The sequence below is a fragment of the Sorex fumeus genome, unplaced genomic scaffold (genome assembly GCF_029834395.1).
Source record: "Sorex fumeus unplaced genomic scaffold, SorFum_2.1 ptg000002l, whole genome shotgun sequence".
Taxonomy (NCBI): Eukaryota; Metazoa; Chordata; class Mammalia; order Eulipotyphla; family Soricidae; genus Sorex; species Sorex fumeus.
The window spans coordinates 13,317,491-13,337,783 of record NW_026606059.1 but is presented as its reverse complement, the minus strand read 5'-3'; the positions used below and the strand labels follow the sequence as shown (position 1 = coordinate 13,337,783).

The 20,293-nt window shown below is 35.7% G+C and overlaps 1 protein-coding gene across 1 annotated transcript in view; it reads right to left on the bottom strand.

Annotated features, from left to right (window-relative positions):
- Positions 1-20,293, bottom strand: part of MMP16 (matrix metallopeptidase 16) — a 302,144-nt gene that overhangs the window by 11,798 nt on the left and 270,053 nt on the right. Inside the window, exon 8 of the mRNA XM_056110867.1 lies at positions 11,640-11,790. Within this exon, the coding sequence (XP_055966842.1) occupies positions 11,640-11,790 (151 nt within the window). The remainder of the gene's footprint in view (positions 1-11,639; positions 11,791-20,293) is intronic.

The window sequence follows — 20,293 nt, the reverse complement described above, 5'->3', positions numbered from 1 at the left end:
CTGAGGTTAATGCTTCATCAACATAATTTTGGCAAACAATATATTAACTTGGGATTAAAAACATTAAATGAAATAAGAAAAATAAAGTATTTTCTCCATTTTATTATTTTCTAGATATTTTCATATTCTAGATCCATGCAAGAACTACAATCTGCAGAGTTGTAGAGTCTTAGAATAGTTAGCCTTATAGATTCTTAGAAAGATTACTCAAGTAACATATGGAATATTACCGTGTCCTCCATTTTAATGTTCACATAAATCATAGCAGGTAGATTTTATTCAAAATGTCAAGAAACTCACAGCTATCAAGGCTTCAAAAAATCTTGATAGAGAAGCGCTGAATATAACAGGGATGAGGTTTCACTCTTGAAGCTGCTAACTAGGGAGAGTTTTCAGTAGAATTATTGCTCTATCACTTTAAAGTTCATTTTTCTTTCACAGTTTGTTGATGGAAGCATCTGCTTTTTCCCCCTCGAACACCCTTTCTCATAAGACATTCTGAGGTGAGTATGGTAGATCACACTCAAATTCTCAAGATTGTTTCTCAAGTAAATATTTAATGGTCTTATAAGAGTCATATAAGTGGTTTCTCTCTCTTATTTTACCATAAAAAGAGATCTCTCACAGGGAAACAGTCAGATTCTTCTGTGTGTGTGTGTGTGTGTGTGTGTGTGTGTGTGTGTGTGTGTTTGCAGTGATATCTTTTTTTTTTATTAGTGAAACACCATGAGGTACAGTTGTAGACTTACAAATTTTTGTGCTTGGGTTTCGATTATACAATGGTCAAATACCCATCCCTCCACCAGTGCCCATTTTCCACCACCATGGATAATATCCCTCCCATCCCCATCCCCCATCCCACCCAGCCTCTGTGGCAGGGCATTCCTTTTTGTTCTCTCTCTCCTTTTGGGTGTTGTGGTCTGCAAAAGAGACATTGAGTGGCAATCATGTTCAGTCCATAGTCTACTTATCAACATGCATCTCCCATCCTGGGAGGATCCTCCAAAACCCTTTATTTGGTGCTCCCTTCTCTATCTGAGCTGCCCTTTCCCCAAGAATGCCCGGCTGGTCTCTAAGTCATGGAGTAATCATTCTGGTACTGATCTCACCTATCCTTGGGTATTAATCTCCTATTTTGTTACTTTTTGTCCCCCAGATGAATGCAATCTTTTTATGTCTATTTTTCTCTTTCAACAGTCAGATTCTTTATCCCATGTGTTACAGACACTCCTTACCCATTTTATACCTTAAAATCAGATTTCAAGGATAGTTCATGGCATGTGCCTTGCATGTGGCTGGCCTTGTTCTGTCCAATACCACATGTCCCTCAGAAATATCAGGAGTAATCCCTGAGCACAGAACCAGTAGTAAGCCCATTGGGTGTGAGAAAACAAAATTCTGGATGTACCTTATAATCGACATATCAAAGTTGACTTGACAAGATATTTCCTTTAATAATAGATTAAGTAACAATGAATCTTAAAATTGATGGCACTTTGAGATGAGATAAAACTTAAAGGGAGATATATTTATTTATTGGTTTGTGCTGGGATCTAGCTCAGGATATCATATAAGAAAAACCAGTGGAAAGTGAGTTTAACAGGGTTGATAATTTATTTGTCTACTTTACTTGGGTTTTAGTGTCACACCTGGTGATGCTCAGATCCCTGACTGTGTGCTCAAGGAATAACTTCTGGTAGTGCTCAGAGGACCATTCAAGATGCTGGGGGATCAAACCCCAAGGAAATAGTATCTGCTATACCATTTTTCTGGTCTCAATGTTGTTAATATAAATGTTTTGAATTATTTCAAATTTGGAGGACAATTAGAGAACACCTGTATGTTGGTCTATGTCAGATTACCGCATATGGACTGGAGAGATAATACAGCAAGTAAGGCTCTTGCCTTGCATGGAGCCAGCCCTCCACATGTGGTCACCTGAGCACCAGCAGTAGTGATCTCTAACCAGTAGTAAGTCCTGGGTACCAATGGGTGTGGCTCAACTCCAAGATTACTGTATACAGTGATAATAATAATGATGTTCATGTAGTAATACCTAGCCTTTATGTAGTGCTGAGTACTTATAAATTAATTTATATACACATGCTGCTTTAGCTTAATTTATTCAAATTCATCAGTTTTCATGTTACATTTTACAATTTTCTATAAGATTATATTCTAACATAGATTCCAGTACATAGTCATTTGTTTAGTTAATTAAAAGAAAGTTAGATACCACAATATGTTAAAATAATTATTTTTGTCACATTTTCCATTTTGTGTGTGACTGAATGCAGATGAATTCTCATTCATACTTAGGGATGATTTTCTGCCATGTCACTGCTAGAATTTCTCTTGGAACCATCATGCTATCCTATTTTCCATCTGCCATTCTTACTCCCCTAATGATTTCACTGAAACTCTTAATACTCAGTGTTTGATTATCATTCTTTCTTCTATTTACTCATAGATCTATACATTCACAAATTTTCCTCACCACCTATATGTATAATAAGTCCATAAACATTGATTAAAACTAAAATTAATGGAATGTGAATTTTATTAAACTATGACACATCTACACAATGAAATACTACATGGCCACTAGGAAAAAATGAAATCATCAAATTCGATTATAAAAGGATGGACATGGAGAGTATCAGGCTGAGTGACACAAGTCAGAAGAAGAGGGACAGACATAGAATGATTGCATTCATTTGTGGGACATAAAAACAACAACATAGTATGAGACTAATAGCCAAGGACAGTAGAAACAAGGATCAGAAGGATTTGTTCATGGTTGGAAGCCTGTCTCAGGTGCTGGGGGAGAAGGTAGCTGGCATAGAGAAGGGACCACTACGTCAATGTTTGTTGGAAATGATCACTCTTGGTAAGAACTGCATGCTCAAAGTAGGATGAGGAACAAACATGATAAACTCTCACTACCTGTATTACAAATCACAATGGCCAAAAGGGAAGGGGGAGAGGGAGAGAGAGGGAGAGAGTGGGGGAGAGAGAGAGAGGGAGAGAGAGAGGGTGGAAGGGAAATTGGGGACATCGGTGGTGGGAAATGCACAATGAGATTCAATTAAAAACTTTTAAAAAAAGAAGTTAAAAAAAAGAGCTTGTAGAAACTATTCTAATGTGAATGTCAGAATTAAGGCATGTCCTCTCTAAGTCAAACCAAAATTGGAATAATCTGTGAGAAACTTTTATCTAAGTCTGCATCCTCAGGTTATCTGTAGTATGTCAACTTTAAAATATATGCAGTCAACTAAATGTGAATAAAGCCATCTACCTGCATTCAGAATGACTTAAAAGGTGCTTATGTTTATTCATAAATAAATGTTTGAATTTAAATTTCTACCATTTGAGCATATTTGAATATGAACAAAAGTTCATTCCACTTTTTTCTATCCTCTCTAGACATAAGTTTATGAATTAATTGAAAAGTATATTAACATGCAGACAAAAAGTTTTCCAAATAAACCACTTTTGGGGTTTTAAATTTCTTTATAATGAAAAGTGATGTTTTCTTTGAAGGAGGTGGTTGGCAAAGGATAAAATTTGTTGTAAATAAACCTTGTATGTTATTATTCTATTATGTTAATCCTCTCAACTATAGTATCATGTGCTGACTCCCGAGAAGCACTGTGAACCAACACGTTGAAATAAATTATGATGAAATAAATCATATTCATTTAGCATGTTTATATTTGCTCACGTGAATATCAATAAAAGATAAGAATGTCAAATAATAGTAACATCATAATTTTACATTAATTGCTCGAGCGGGCCCAGTAACATCTCCATTGGAGACTTTGTTGTTACTGTGTCTGGCATATCGAATACTCTCGGTAGCTTGCGGGGCTCTCCGAGAGGGGCGGAGGAATCGAACTCGGGTCGGCCATGTTGGCCGCTTGCAAGGCAAACGCCCTACCCGCTGTGCTATCGCTCCAGCCCTGTAAAGAGGGCCTTTACATTAATTAATCTGTAAAAAAAATGGGAATAGTGTAATTAAATGAGATGAGTCATGATACTTGAACAGAATCACAACCAGAAAGGGAAATCTATGAGATGAATTCATGTGTCCCAGCTATATGCATGTGTGTGTGTGTGTGTGTGTGTGTGTGTGTGTGTGTGTGTATTTGTCATCTCATTGGGGACAGAGGAAATTAGGGACACACCTGACTTTGCTCTGGCTCTACTCCTGGCTCTGTTCTCAAGAATCATTCCTTAGTGGAACGGAGAAGTCTACATGCACTATGAGAGATCAAACCAAGCTTGGCCCTAAAACCAAGCAAGTGTCTTAATCCCTGTGTTTCTCACTTCTTCCAAACTGAGACTCTTGTTTCTGTGAAGTTATAACAAAACACATGATCAACAATGGACACTTTTTCAAATAAGATAAAAAAGAAACTTAAGTGAAGAATTTGCTCGAATTGGAAGAGCTGGCCTAAAAGACATTTACCCTTCTCTTTAAACTCTGTCCCCCAAATTAGTACACATTCTTCTCTAGCACATAGGAAATATTCTCAAGGATTGATTGTAGAACTGTAGCACTGTAGCACTCTCCTCCCATTGTTCATCCATTTGCTCGAGCGGGCCCAGTAACATCTCCATTTTGAGACTTGTTGTTACTGTGTTTGGCATATCGAATATATCGCGGGTAGCTTGCCAGGCTTTGCCATGTAGGCAAGATACTCTCGGTAGATTGCCGGCTCTCCAAGAGGCCGGAGGAATCGAACCCGGGTTGGTACAAGTTTCAATAAAGTTAGGAAGACTGGAATAATATTAATTATCTTTTCAGATCACAAGAGAATACTAAATAAGAGCTAGAAAAGCATCAAAATTTGGAATTATACAGAGCTGAAAAGAGGCTTCACTGTAGAAGAAAATATCCTTAAAACAAAAAGTCATTCTACTGAAGGGATTCACACACCATCTACCTCAAAAACTAATATGCCAAGATTTATATAAAGGACTCAGAAAACTCAGGTAGATACTTCAAAAAATGGGGATAATGGTTGAACAAATGCAACAACAAAGACCACAGACCATGGATGGCCAACAAGAACATGGAAAATTGTTCAGGATCACTGATAATCAGGAAAGTGCAAAGCAAGATATCTTCTCATACCAGTAAATTGGTATATATCAAAAAGGCTAGAAACAATGGCAGCTGGAGATGTAACAAAAAAGTTATCTTTACTTATTATTGTGGATGTAAACAAGTATAACTTATATAGAAAAGAGTATGCAAATTCTAAAAAAATTAAAAATAGAATGATTATGTCACCTAAAAATTCAAATCAAAGGCATCTATTCAAAGTACAGAAAAAAGAGTTTGGATAGAGGTAAAGGTAAAAGGTAAAGGTAACGGCCCTCCCGTTGATCGTCGATTTGCTCGAGCGGGCCCAGTAACGTCTCCATTGGAGACTTTGTTGTTACTGTGTCTGGCATATCGAATACTCTCGGTAGCTTGCCGGGCTCTCCGAGAGGGGCGGAGGAATCGAACTCGGGTCGGCCATGTTGGCCGCTTGTAAGGCGAACGCCCTACCGCTGTGCTATCGCTCCAGCTTATCTAAAATCATCGCATTGCTAGTTAAAACAGAACCTGCCATAAATGTAAGTGGCCAACCACCCAGGTAAGTAGATTAGAAATGGGGTGTATTTACTCACTAGTGTAAATGGGGTGTATTTACACACTATGTAGTCATAGGACATGACAACATCTTTCTTTTCCCTACAATATGGGTGATATTGGAAGGTGTCATGCTAAGTTTAGCTAGTCAGGAGGAGACAAGTACTGGATGTTCTCGCTCATGTGTTATAAAGACATAAAGCAGGTGAACTGACAATGCCCAATAAAAACAAAGCTCTAGCAGTTTGGGTTGGTTGGGCTGAATGTGTAATGGAACATTGTAAACGGATATTGGCACTTTGGGGTGAGAGCAGTGTAGTAAGTACCATTGCATGTCCAAGGCACAGAAACATTTATATCTTTTTAAACCAAATTTAACTTAACATAAAATAAATTATAATATTACATATAAGTGTGAATCTATGGAGAGAAAATAACAGACGATAACTCCTATGTTTGAAAATATCTGAAACTTTGAATAAACTATTTTTATTGGAAAGAAAGAAATTAACTCAATAATTCTGTCATTTTAACCTTCCCTTTAAATACTCTAATATTCATACTTCTACATCTTTCCCTGGACTGTCATAGTATAAAAGATATTATAGCCACTTTACAATTACTGCTTTGTATTGTCTGCAGAATTTTAATTTTAATATGCAAATATCTGCATATTTTTCCATCGTTAAGAATTTTTCAAATCGAATCACCATGAGATAGAGCATTACACAATTGCTCATGTTTGCGTTTCAGTGATACAGTGTCCCAACACCCATCCCTCCACCAGTGTAATTTCCCAGCACGAGTGTCCCCAGTTTCCCTCCTACCCCTTCAATCCACCATCCCACCCCAGCCTGCCTTTATGGCAGGCACCTCTCTTCTCTCTCTCTTTCTCTCTCACATTAGGCATAATTATTACAGGGTAAATATATTGATAGCCTTAACAGTTAATAATGGGGCAAAATTTCAACATTCTTAGATTATTCTTTTTTTCTTCTTTTTGGGTCACACCCGGCGATGCACAGGAGTTACTCCTGGTTCTGCACTCAGGAATTACCCCTGGTGGTGCTCAGGCGACAATATGGGATGCTGGGAATTGAACCCGGGTCGGCCGCGTGCAAGGCAAACGCCCTACCTGCTGTGCTATTGCTCCGCCCCCCCATTGTATGAATCACTGTATCACTGTATTACTCATCCTGTTGTTCATCGATTTTCTCGAGCAGGCACCAGCAATGTCTCCTTTGTCCTAGCCCTGAGATTTTAGAAAGTGCCACATTTGAGGCTCTTTCAGGGTCAGGAGAATGAGACCCATCATTGTTACTGGTTTTTGGCATATTGAATACACCACGGGGAGTCTGCCAGACTCTGCCACATGGGTAGGATACTTTCAGTAGCCTGCCAGGTTCTCCACAGTAAGAACTAGATAATAAGATGTCTCGTGGCCACAAATGTGTATGAATATAACTATATACATATCAAAATATAGATAAACTTCCCTTTTGGGGGATATATATCAGACAGTGCTCATGGCTTACTTATGTCTGTGTCAGGGTTTTACCCTGGCACAGCTTTAGGGCGTTTGTCTTGCACGAGGCCAGCCCGGTCGACCTGGGTTCGATTCCTGTGCCCCTTTTGGAGAGCCCGGCAAGCTACAGAGAGTATCTCACCCGTACAGCAAAGCCTGGCAAGCCACCCGTGAAGTATTTGATATGCCAAACACAGTAACAACAAGTCTCACAATGGAGATGTTACTGGGCCCGCTCCAGCAAATCGATGAATGATGGGAGGACAGTGCTACAGTCCCAGCATCAACTCTACTGCATCAGGAAAAGTGATGTCCCCTGCTGTACTATCTCTCCAGACTACTGTTAAATTTCTTAACCTATTTCTTCTATATTCCTTCACTCTTGAGACTGTCTCCAGAAACAGCACTATCTCTTCAACAACTTAGATGGAAAACTGTGGAATTTTCTGAGCTTGATGATTTACTCATGCCTAAAATCCAGGCAGAGAAAGACTTTTTATGAGGACTACACCATTCCCTCCATTTCATCTCCACTGCTACTACGGCATTCCGCTGAAAAGACGCTAGCAGCCTCCCATACTCTTCTTATTCTTACCCGTACGGGCCCCACTTGACACAAATATAGCATACATTTTGTGAATGCTATATTGAATACGCCTCAGATGAGTTCATTTTCCCATTTAAAACCCTCCAGTGGGGACTGGAGCGATACCACAGTGGGTAGGGCGGTTGCCTTGCATGCGGCCGACCTGCGCTAGATTCCCAGCATCTCATATAGTCCAGAGCACTGCCAGGAGTAATTCCTAAGTAATTCCTGAGTGCAAAGCCAGGAGTAACCCCTGTGCATCGCTGGTGTGTCCCCAAAAAGAAAAAAAAAACTCCAGTGCCTTTTTATTGCACTTTATATAAAACTTAAAGTCTGCCATGATCAAGAGAAGCTCATGTTGCCTGTTCCAAACTTACCTATCTGACCTCTTTGACAACTTACTCTAGTAATACATACATGCTTAGTCATGATGATTTTTTTCCTACTTTTCACATTCTCACATTATTACTTCTATACCACTATAGCATTTACCACATGGACCTGAATAGCATCATGTGGTTAAATATTGTTAATGCAAAATCCCAATCCGAGGCCCTCCAACACAAATGGGATTTTCCTGACTAATTTTCCACACTAATTTTCTAGCCACATACACATAAATATACTGGTATAACTGCAGCAACATGTTTTATTTCTCGATAGCATTTATAATGTTAACTTTGTGGTCATTTACGTTCTCTTACTGTTATTTGCCTTAATTAAATCTAAGTGTCATTGGAGCAGGACCCTGGGGACAGGGAGTCTTTGTTACATAGAATATGTTATTTAGTATGTAGCTCAACCCATCTTCTGGGTTATGCTACATTCACTGCATATATCTTAAGCAAGTAAGACCCACTGGGAATACAACGATGTTCTTATTCATAATGTCACCAAGAACAAGATACAGGGCTTTCAGTCTGGCAATATTGGGATCAAAACTAATTTGAAGGTATGCTTTGTATGTCTAGCAAAGTGTAGAAATGAATTTGATTTTGAATGATTTTTCTAGAGCAGCTGTGCATTCTAGTTCACTACAGTGCCAAAATTTCACTACCTTATATACTACTGCTATATCTAATAATGAATGAGACCAGTTGTAGTTACTTAAGTAAGTGATTAAGTGATATCTAATAATGAATACATGATTTTCTGGATCACTTACATGAACTGAGGTTTTCATACTTGCATGTATATATGTAGTGTCTATATAAATATAAAAGTATAATATCTATATATTTTTTTCCTGCTCTTAAACTTAGAGAAATAGAAACTGGTAATGTAATTTTTAAAGCAGTGGAAAAATAGGAAAAATTAAGTGAGGACAATTATGCTTTCAACACATTCTTAAAAATAAGTAAAACATTTATGAGACATTAAATAATAATTGCAAATATATAGTATCTATAAAATACTACATATTTAATATAAACCAAAAATTGTTGGCTTGTTTTTATAAATATTTTGATATCTTTCCTAAATAGTCTTTAGTTCTTATTTTTATTTCTTTAAAACCTATTTGAATTGAGCTTCTTTTCACATATGAGTTGTAGTTCTTTATGTCTAGACATCAATTTTTTAATCAGAAGTAGAATCTACAAATATTTTTTTTCTACTTATTGGGTTGTCTTTTATTCTGTTCATCTTTGACTTAGAACAAAGTAATATACTGCTAAGTGTAACATTTGCTTTATATGGTTAAAATATGAACTAATCTACTTTTATAAAGTCTATATCCCACAAAATGTTATGAGATCAGAACTGAAAACTGAACTCATTCTTTCTAAGGCTAATAAAGTTGATTATTTTAGCAGAAACTTAAAGTGATTTTCATACATTTTAGTATATTTTTCCTGTAGTTTCTCAAGTAAGAAAAATCAATTAAAATTCCTTTTGTATTTACTGCAGTCTCTATTATAAACTTGGCATCTAACCTTCACTGGTTTCATAGTAGTCCAATATTTAATTTCAGGATTGAACATTTTCTATTAGTACTACATTTTTGAGTCTAGAGATAATTTAAAAATAATATATTCATGTATAAAACAATAAGACTATCTGATAATGAAATGGCAGTATTTATTATCATCTATAAAAACCTAATTAAAACTGTCATAAGAAAGCTCACCTTTCATGTCCTGTTCTATAGAAGTGCCTTTCCTCACACTTTTGATATTATTTCTTTTAGCAGTGGGGTGGGCAGGGGGAGTAACTCTATACTGAATCTAATCTAGAAAGTGTACATGCAGACAATTAAAACCTTCTGTATATTAAAACAATCTGGTGGGTTGAAATATTAAAGAATATATTATAGATCTGCAGATTTATTTGTATTGCTGGTCATTATGTTGTGGAAATTTCCTCATTACTTCTTTCATATTCCACGAGACTTACTGAGCATCATGTACTTTTGTGGCTTTAAGTAGCATATATTCTTTTGTTTTTCTTTTTGGGTCACACCTGGTGATGCACAGGGGCCAATCCTGGCTCTGCTCTCAGGAATTACTCCTGGCAGTGCTCAGGGGACCATATGGGATGCTGGGAATTGAACCCGGGTCCACCGAGTGCAAGGCAAATGCCCTACCTGCTGTGCTATCACCCCAGGAGTGTATATTTTTTAATCAGCATTTTTTTTTACCCAATGAATCTTTTTCTTTTGAACTTAGTAAGAAAAATATCAGTAAAACTGTAGATCTATGATGATAGATTAAAAGCTATGAATATCTTGCTATATAAAACACATAAATTTAGTATATAAAACATAATAAATTTAGAGTCCAGAGGCACACTTGCCTTGCTTCCCAATGGTCTTACTATCTCATATGAAATTGTTGATGACCCTGAATGGCATCAAAGGTCACTCCTGATCATAGAGCCTGATATAGCCTCTTTATCAGATGAAAGAGCACTGCCTGGCATAACTACCAACATCCCCCCCACCAAAAAAAATAATAGAACAGTCAAAAAAGAAACAAATTTAAAATTATATTATTATCTATGGAGAAAATCTAAATAGAACATCTTATGCATAAAATATTCATGTTAAAATAAAAAATTCCCTGCAATACATATACACAAATTTCAAATTTAACAAAGGTTATGTCTTTACATATGTCCTCCCAAAGCTGGAAACACTTTATAGGATTAAATTAAGCTATAAGGCAAGCTCAGTACTATTTTATAAGACATTAAACGCTGTTGTTTTTGTGTATGTGTGTGTGAAATTTACTTGTATAGACAGTTAAGTGGCAGAAATGTGTCATGTTATATAGCAATGCATATTATAAAAATACATTTATGTATTATTTCTATGTTGGATTTTGACCTAACATGTCATATATTTAAAATTTTATTTTTTATCTTTATGGCTTTTGTACTTCATACTCTTGAATTATTCAAATAATACATAGCATCTATATGCTGATATCTAAATAAAGAGCTTAAGAAATAGCATCACAAACTAAAATTACTTGAAAATACACACAATTAGCAATCTGCAAAGTGGAAAACTTTTAACTTTTAATGTGAAATCATAAAAAGTTTGTGCCAAAATGATTCTATTTTGAACAAATAAATAAAATAAAATGCAGAGCGGCATATATATACACTGCCAACACAGTTTTATAGGCAAAATAAACTATGGAAAAGAGAAATAATATATACAATCAACATACCTTTATGAGAATATCACATTTACTTTGGTATATTATAATAAGATTTACCATGGATATTACTTAAAGGAATATTTAAAAACATTTTTGCTTATGTTAATTCTAAGATTTTATAGCCACATATTTTGAGTCTCATTAGTCCATTTATCTATGATAGACTGATAAATGAGTTTTTTTCAAACATTATGTTACCATTTCCTCCTGTGTACTGACCTGTCCCCCTTGAAGAAATAGGTTTTGCCAACGTCCTCCCACCAAATGGCTGAGTCAATACCGTGTGGTGGAATCCCACTTCCAAGAGAAATCAAGTCATGAGGGTAACCGGGTTGAAGAGTTGTGTCCTTGAATACCCAATATTTGTTTCCTGCGTGAAATAAGTGAAAATGAACAATACACTAATTTAATATCTGAAAATAGAATAAAAAAGCTATTAACACACAGCATTCAAGATTGCATGAACTTCATATAACCCCTGAGTAGCCATCACAGCTGAGTTATAGTTATTTTTCAAACATCACTTTTAAGTGGTTACGATGAATAAAATAAAATGAGAATTCTTAAGATTACTGAAAATGATCTACGTTCTGATATAATGAAAAAATTCTGAAACAAGGATCCAAGATCCTTTCCCTGGGACCCCAAGGTCCTATTTTCAGTCCTGGCTAAATCATCCCTGTGCTTTGTGCAACCCATACCCCTTCACGCTTCTTTGTGGATTGTAACCTCCACTGGGTTCAAACACTTCCTCTCTTGATTGCCATTCACAATTTTTTTTGTGTGTGTTAAAGTCATCTCTCTTTAAGCCAATATGTCTTCTGTTTACACTTTCTCTTTAAGAGTAGAAACTGAAGGGAGAATTTTAACCCTTCAGTTGTTTGGAATTGCTGATGACTCTAAAAATAAGACAATCGTCAATCAACTGTATGGCTGTGGAAATTATCTCCAGACAGCACACTTCCTCATGAATTATTCCCTGTTGTAAATCATGTCTACTGTTTTCATTGCAGAAGTAGCCTACAGCCACTCCTTACTCCCCTGAAGGTTGATTCCAATCTTTTTTCCTTAGGTTTTCAGTCTCCAAGGCCTTCCAAAGGAACAATTCCTCACCCTTATCTATGGACACTGTAGCCCACTGAAAGCATTTTCCTCCCTGAACTTGGAGAAAACATTTTTCTTTTGGGTCCCTTTCTTTTTTGAGCTGCTTCTGCCTTGGTTCCTTTGCCGTCACTCTGTCATCACCAGGTGATTTCCCACCATCCTCACCCCGGCCTTCTCTGCTTATTCTAAATTAGACTGCAGGAGTAATGCAAAACCAATATTTGGAAGGGTCAGGTTAAAGGATAAAAGTCGACTGCCAGGGGATCCTGAAATATTGAGGCATTTTAATAAAAGTCATTAGGTATTCACTGTCCTAAAGGCTCATCCTGACCCCAAACCCAACCCTGAATTCTCCTCGCCCTGGTTCTTGTCAATCTTCCTCTAATCAGGTATTTTCTTAGATCACTGTCTTCCCCCAGGGTGAATGACAAAGTACAACAGTTAATATCTGACAACAATCCCCGAGATCTTCCTAACTAATATAAGACCATATTTGTTCAAAGATGTTGACACTAACTCCTAGAAGAGAATCATGATAAATAATCACATTCAAGTTACACCACAAGGAAATTAAAAAAATTAAATGCAAACCAGAGATGTGTCTCAAGTAGGAGAACACTTGCCTTGCAGAGGTGAGGTGCTAGGTTTGATCCCCTTAACATTGCTGATATGAGCCCCACAATAAAAACATCTAACCAATGCAGTGATTTAAAAAAATTAATATATATAAAAAATTACCCTCCAAATTACACTTTAAGGCTAGATTTAGTTAGAAGTTTCTGGTTTATAAAAGAGTAATCTTAATGTAAGAGTTTCTAATGTTTATTATTATTATTATTATTATGTTTTGGGGTGAGGACTTCCCAAATGGAGCTCAGACAGCCCATGTACCTCATCCAGAATTCTAAAGCAACACAGCCAGATAGTTGGATGCCAGCACACGAGGGTGATGTGTTAGCAGTTACCCTGGTGGTGCTCAAGACTTTGAATTCAGGAGACCATGTAGCTTTGGGATCAAACCACAGTCCTTCCTTCAGTAGCAAGGCAGACAACCTAACTCCTATACCATCTTCTTAGTCCCTAATACTTTCTTTTAAATCTTAAAACAGTATTTACTGCTTATGTTTTTAGTCAATGGATATTAGGAATTAAGGATACCAAAGAAAATCAGACATATCTACTTGCTACATATTCATTTCATATTCTATTGGATTAGGCTGATAAAAGTATATAAATATGTAATACAAACAATTGGATAATTACTGAGATAGTTTTAAAGAAAAAATACAGCTCTGAGGAAAAGAATGAAATTCACACTGAAAGAAAATCAAGATAGCCTCTCGGAAGAAATAACACATTTTCAGACAAATTTTAAAGAAAGAGTAGATAGTATCTCTGTAGAAAATTCTAGCAAGAGCATCCTAAGCAGAGTTTAAAGTGATCAAGGGGTTGAAAGACATCTGTAAGGAAAGAGTGGCATAGAAAACTAACATGATTTTATTTGTAGAATCCTGGAAAATCATCGAAGAAATTGAATTAGTAGAAAGATTCCCCCCCCCCTCCCGTTGATCATCGATTTGCTCGAGCGGGCCCAGTAACGTCTCCATTGGAGACTTTGTTGTTACTGTGTCTGGCATATCGAATACTCTCGGTAGCTTGCCGGGCTCTCCGAGAGGGGCGGAGGAATCGAACTCGGGTCGGCCATGTTGGCCGCGTGTAAGGCGAACGCCCTACCCACTGTGCTATCGCTCCAGCCCCAAATAATAACGTCTCCATTGGAGACTTTGTTGTTAGTGTGTCTGGCATATCGAATACTCTCGGTAGCTTGCCGGGCTCTCCGAGAGGGGCGGAGGAATCGAACTCGGGTCGGCCATGTTGGCTGCGTGCAAGGCAGACGCCCTACCCGCTGTGCTATCGCTAGAAAGATAAGATATATTTTGTTTTTTAAAACATTTTGTCTTCTTGTGGAAAACAGACATGGAAGGAATAATGGAAAGGAGGAGATTCGATAAGGGCAACTTTCAAGAATTTTAATCAAAGAAATCTTCCCACCAACGTACCTAGTATATACCAGACGTAGTTCTAGGCACAGAATATAATAGGAATATATTAGAAGAATGCTATTTCTGTCTCACCGAGCTTACATTATAGTGAGTAGGTATAGAGGGCAATACCTTTAGCAGACAATAAAGATATTCTCAGAATAAATAACAAAAATCTTTTTTATAAAGACGTAAACATGTATGTGAGAGTGATAGGATTGGGGTAGAAGTTGCTTTTTAAAAAACAAAACCCCTCATTTTTATTAATGTACCATGATTTATAATACTGCATAAATTCATTGTTGCATTGTTTCAACACCACACCCACCATCAGTATGCTTCCTTTTCTCCAACACCGTCCCAGAGACCTCTCCCATCTACCCTAACCGTCCAGGTAAATTCAATTCTGTAAATCAACTTTCAATTTCTATTGCCTTTGGCTATCTCTTATTCCCTCACCAAGTTTCTTTATATTCCACAATTAAAAAGAGATCATTCTATCTTTTCTTCTTCTTCTGACTGACTTCACTCAGTATAATATCCTCTAGCTCCAACTATATAGGAGCAACTTGCATTATTTAAGCTTTTCGAAAGCTGAGTAATATTCCATTGTGACTATACCTAATTTCTTCATTCAGCCATCTATTTGGGAGTCCTTGTGTTGTTCCAGATCTGCTGGCTATGGTGAATAAGTGCTTCAATGAACATATGACACTTTTCTTTTCAAAATAGTGTGTTTCAGTTCTTGGGATAGCTGCTAAAAGGTAGAACTGACAGGTTGCATGAAAACGCAATTCTAATACTTTTGAGAAGTGCCCATATACTTTTCCAAAGTTAATGGACGAGTTGATAATTCAAATAGCAGTAAATGAGATTTCCTTTTCCCTCACACCCATGAAAACACTGATTTCTTTTCTTCTTTTTATGTGTAACTATCTCACCAATGTGAAGTGATACTTCATTATAGTTTTGATTTGCATTTCTCCTTAATAATAATGATTATGAGGAGTATTTTTTCATAGGCCTATTGGTGATCTGTATGTATTCTTTAAGAATGTATGTGATCTTATTTTCTTCATATGTTGTAATTTTTTCCTCTTAAGTTTTTTATATGCTAATATATCTTGGATATAATTTGTTGTCAGATAAGTGGGAGTAAAATACTTCCTCCTGGTCTATGGGGTGACTTTTTATGCTAGTCTTATTTTTTTGAGGGAACAGGATGTTTGGGCCACATCTGGTGGTGCTTGGGGCTTGCTCATGGCTGGGTACTCAGGGATTGCTCCTTGCAGGATCGATTGGAGAGTAGGAACTGGATGGAACTATGGAAGTCAGCCAATAGGTGAGGGACAGATAAGGAATTTCACATGTGTCACATAAAGAATCATGGTAAGAGAATGACAAATGACCAAAAACAATAGAGCTGAGAACTGGTCTACAGAATTGAGCTTCTTATAGCAGGGAGACAGGAGAGAGACACTGAGATAATAGTGGAAGTAAGCATTTACCCAAGTGGATGTATGGGGTTGAAAAGCTGTATGTAGGAAACCCTATCATCAGCAATGTTTTAAATCACAGGTACTAAAAACCTTAGAAAGGAAGTCAAAGAAGACTAGTATATGCAAATTTTTTAAAGACAGTCAAGACTACTATGAGGTTTCAAAATTAAAATTCTATATGACAGTGTGAGGCATAATTGAAGACACCAAGTATACCCTTGGCTAGGTGAGTTAATGAAAAGGAGTCACTCTCATATATGTGGTATTTACTCATTTGGGATTTGATGTTGTTACCTAGAATAGTATATAAAATTGACAAACCAGGATATGCTTCAAAAATAGATGATCTTCAACAAAGGTGGATGTAGGAAAATGAAGATGAGATAGAAAACCCAAGAAGGAAAAATATTCAGAAGTGAACAATGACTGGTCATAAACTCTTATCATAGTCCATATATTGGTAGGAAGGTAGACATTGTGTGTGTACTGTAACTTTCTGGACAGTTAACTCATAGATCAAATTTGAATTCTTCAAATTATATATATATATATATATACATTATATACATATATATATTGCTTTTTAGGTCACACCCAGCAATGTACAGGGTTTACTTCTGGCTCATGCACTCAGGAATTACACCTGGTGGTGCTCGCGGACCATATGGGATGCTGGTAGTTGAACCTGGATCGGCTGTGTGCAAGGTAAACGCTCTACCCACTGTTCTAGCGCCCCAGCCCTCAAATTATATTTCTTCAGAGAGAGGAAGGAAATAAAAAAAGATAATGTACTAGATGAAAAAAGAAACTAAATAAAAGACCTGGAGTCCCATTAGAGTTCATATCACATATTTACTCCTACTCTTAATTAACCTGGTGAGGTCTATTTTTCTCTCAATTAAACAAAACTGTTCAATATACAGTTTGATCAAACAATTGCTCTTAAGACATAAGAGTGTACTGCTGGCCAAAGTACTGGCTTTTATCCAGTGGGCCATGCAGTCTTGTGTTAAAAGCAAATTTTTTATTTTCCAGATTGTATTACTACAACAGAACCCAAAACAAATTCCTGTTTTCTTAGTTTATTCCTCAGGGACTTACTCTACCTTTTCCTTTCTTAGTTTTTATTAGGAAAGCATACATAGGTTAAATGCTTCCCATGCCAGCTTTTTAAAGTGAATTGTTTTATCAACAGAACCCAACTGTCATTTATTATGTGAGTGGGAGTTTGAATAGTTTTTTTCAGTTCCTAACTTCTTACTCTTTTCCTGAATATGTTTTCACTCTGTGTCAGACCTTGTAGTAACATTTCCTGCTCATGAATACATAGGATGCTGTGGCGTATGGAACATAAAAAAAATATTCACAGAAACACAGTTCATATATTGTCCAGAATATCTTAGGAGCAGAAGATAGTAAAAAAAAAAGTAATATAGCTCTTCCAGGAGAATCTTCTTAGTATTTTTAGTATATAAAATTTATTTAAAATATGTATATTATAAATTCTTCTCTGTCATTAGTCAAGTATTTTCTGTCAATAAAATGATTCATAGTTTTTCACTTTTAATAACTAAAGTGTCTGTGTAGAATATTTTAATTAAGTTCTGCAGAATAAACAGGTGACAAAAAATTTTGCTTAAATGAATTTCAAACATATAACCACACATACATGCATACTCATCAAAAATATTTATGGCAAGGGTTCATGAAGAAAAGTTTTAAGAAAAATGGCACCCTCTTTGTTGAGGATTTTGATAAAGACTTCAAAAGAGTAACTCAACAATGATTCAGTACAATTTGTACTTTTAAGTGTATAAGTGTTTATTGAGGAAATACAACTACAGAATTCTTTTTGGATAGTTTTAATAAGGTAATATTTCTTATATGACAAATATCAAGTGGCCTTCTATTTTTCCAAAATTTAGTATGTGGAATTCAAAGTCAACTAATAATTTTAACATCGGAGAGGTGAATTTTTAATGACTTTGCCATTGTGAGTCTGGATTTCAAGGAAAATATTGCTTCTTTGGCAGAAGAAAAGCATTTCATTTCATATGAAGTTGACATATTCTGGAGCAAGTGGAAAACTGCTCTTACTGACTTGGCAGAATGCACAATAAATCAATAATTCTCAGTTTTTATAGATTTTTTTTTATAAATTTGAAAAAAAAAGTCAAAAAATGTCTAGAACTGGAGAGAAATTTCCAAATTATGTATCCAGTGATTCTGAGATTGGATCCATCCATCCATCCATTGATATCTATTTATTAAGAGCCTGATATGTCCACTCACATCTGCTTTCCTTAAACACAGCTAATAATGCATATATGATATAATGATATGCATATAATGATATTCATTGTACTTGATCAGAAAAAAAGATTGTAAATTTGTAGATGAAAGAAGTTACATGCCTGATAGACTGGTTATATAGTCAAGTTCTTTTCATTCTGTGCTTGTCTTAAATCCTGACTCAGAGAACACATTCGACAAATGACCTGGTGGCTTTGTTCCTGCTTATCGGCTAATCATTAAACATCAGTTGATAGTAATGCTTTTTAATTCATTCAGCGTATTCTCTTTTTATTTTGTGTTGTTGTTTTGTTTTGTTTAGAGGTTCCATCAGGCAATACTCAAGGGTCACTCCTAATAGACAAGAATATACTACAGTTTCAAGTACAAATTAAAACAGTCATAATAAAATATAAATTCATAATCTAACAAAAGTCTTTAGAAATTAATTTCTATCATCACCTATAGAGAAAAAGGTATTCATATTATTGATCTGTTGTAGTGAAATATCTCTCCTAGATTATCCATTGTATTTTGTGAAGAACAATGGGATTTACCTCAAATGAACTTCATCAACTTTCCCTAAACCTTCCAAAAGTGGCAATATGCATGCACCATAAAGAGATTGCAGTTTTCTGAGCATTTGGAATCACGTAATATTGCAAGTCACATAAATAATTTCTTATACAACATTTGTCATCTTATAGTTCACATATATTAAGATAATTCTTCGTTGTCATATATCTTTTATATTTTAAAGTTATTAATCTCCACTTTTCTGCCTTAGATGTCTTAGTTCTCATTTGAAAAATGCTTTTACCTCTTAAAATAAAACAGTCAAATAGATCAAAAAGCACTAATTAAAAATTATTAAACTAAAGCAACAATATGAATATTAAGACAATTTTTCAAGTACTTGATTTTGACTGCTACTGATTTTGACAACATACAAAGCTTTGTTTTAAAATTTAATTTCAGTTCCTGAAGGAGACTGCATCAGCTCAATTCTCAACATAAAATGTTGCTATTATTATCTCATAACCATTCAGCCTGAAAATAACTAGTAATTGAGAATGAAAACATCTGGCTTAATTGTGCTTATACAACGTTACTTTATTACACTGGATTTACCTCAGTGATATTAAGAGAGCTGATTAGCACAAAGTTCATCATTTAATCAGTTATTGGAGAAAACTATATTACTTTTTTGAGGTGTCAGGCATTTTCTATTTTTTGGCCCTCCAACTAAAGAAACGAATGTTAATCATAAGAAATTATTCCGAATGAGTAAAAATATTAGAAAATATAATATTATCAAATCTAATGTTAAATTGAGATTATCAATTTTTAAATATATCTTCAGTAACTGAATTGATTTTATATTCACTTAATTAGTTTCTCACTTTACTATTCTCAGTAATATAACTCTGAGAGGAGAGGTTTGCTGGGAAATGAGGCTTTTCTATTATAATGGAACACACTGCTTCATTATCACTGGGTTCAAATAACAAACTGAAAAGAAGAGAATAATAACTTGGATATTCAAAATTAGCATGGTTCAGAATCATGAATAAATAGAACTGTATAACCTATGATCCTTTGCATAGTAAATTTATGAAATATTTACATAAGGGATTCCAACATAAACTGATGTTCTTAATAAGGGGTATTTTCACTTGTTCTGGGGGCCACATCCAGATTACTCCTGGCTCTTTGCTTAGGGAGTACTCCTTGTGGGGATTGGGGGACTATATATGATGCCAGAGATCGAACCCAAGTCAGTTGTGTGTTAGGCAAGTGATCAACTTGCTGTATTATTGCTTCAGCCCCCCATAAAACTTTTTATTAGAAACAATAGTTCTATTTTGGTATAAAAGACAATAATTAATGGCTGCTATTTAAGTGTGTACAGTTTTTTAAGCTTCAATATAGGTCT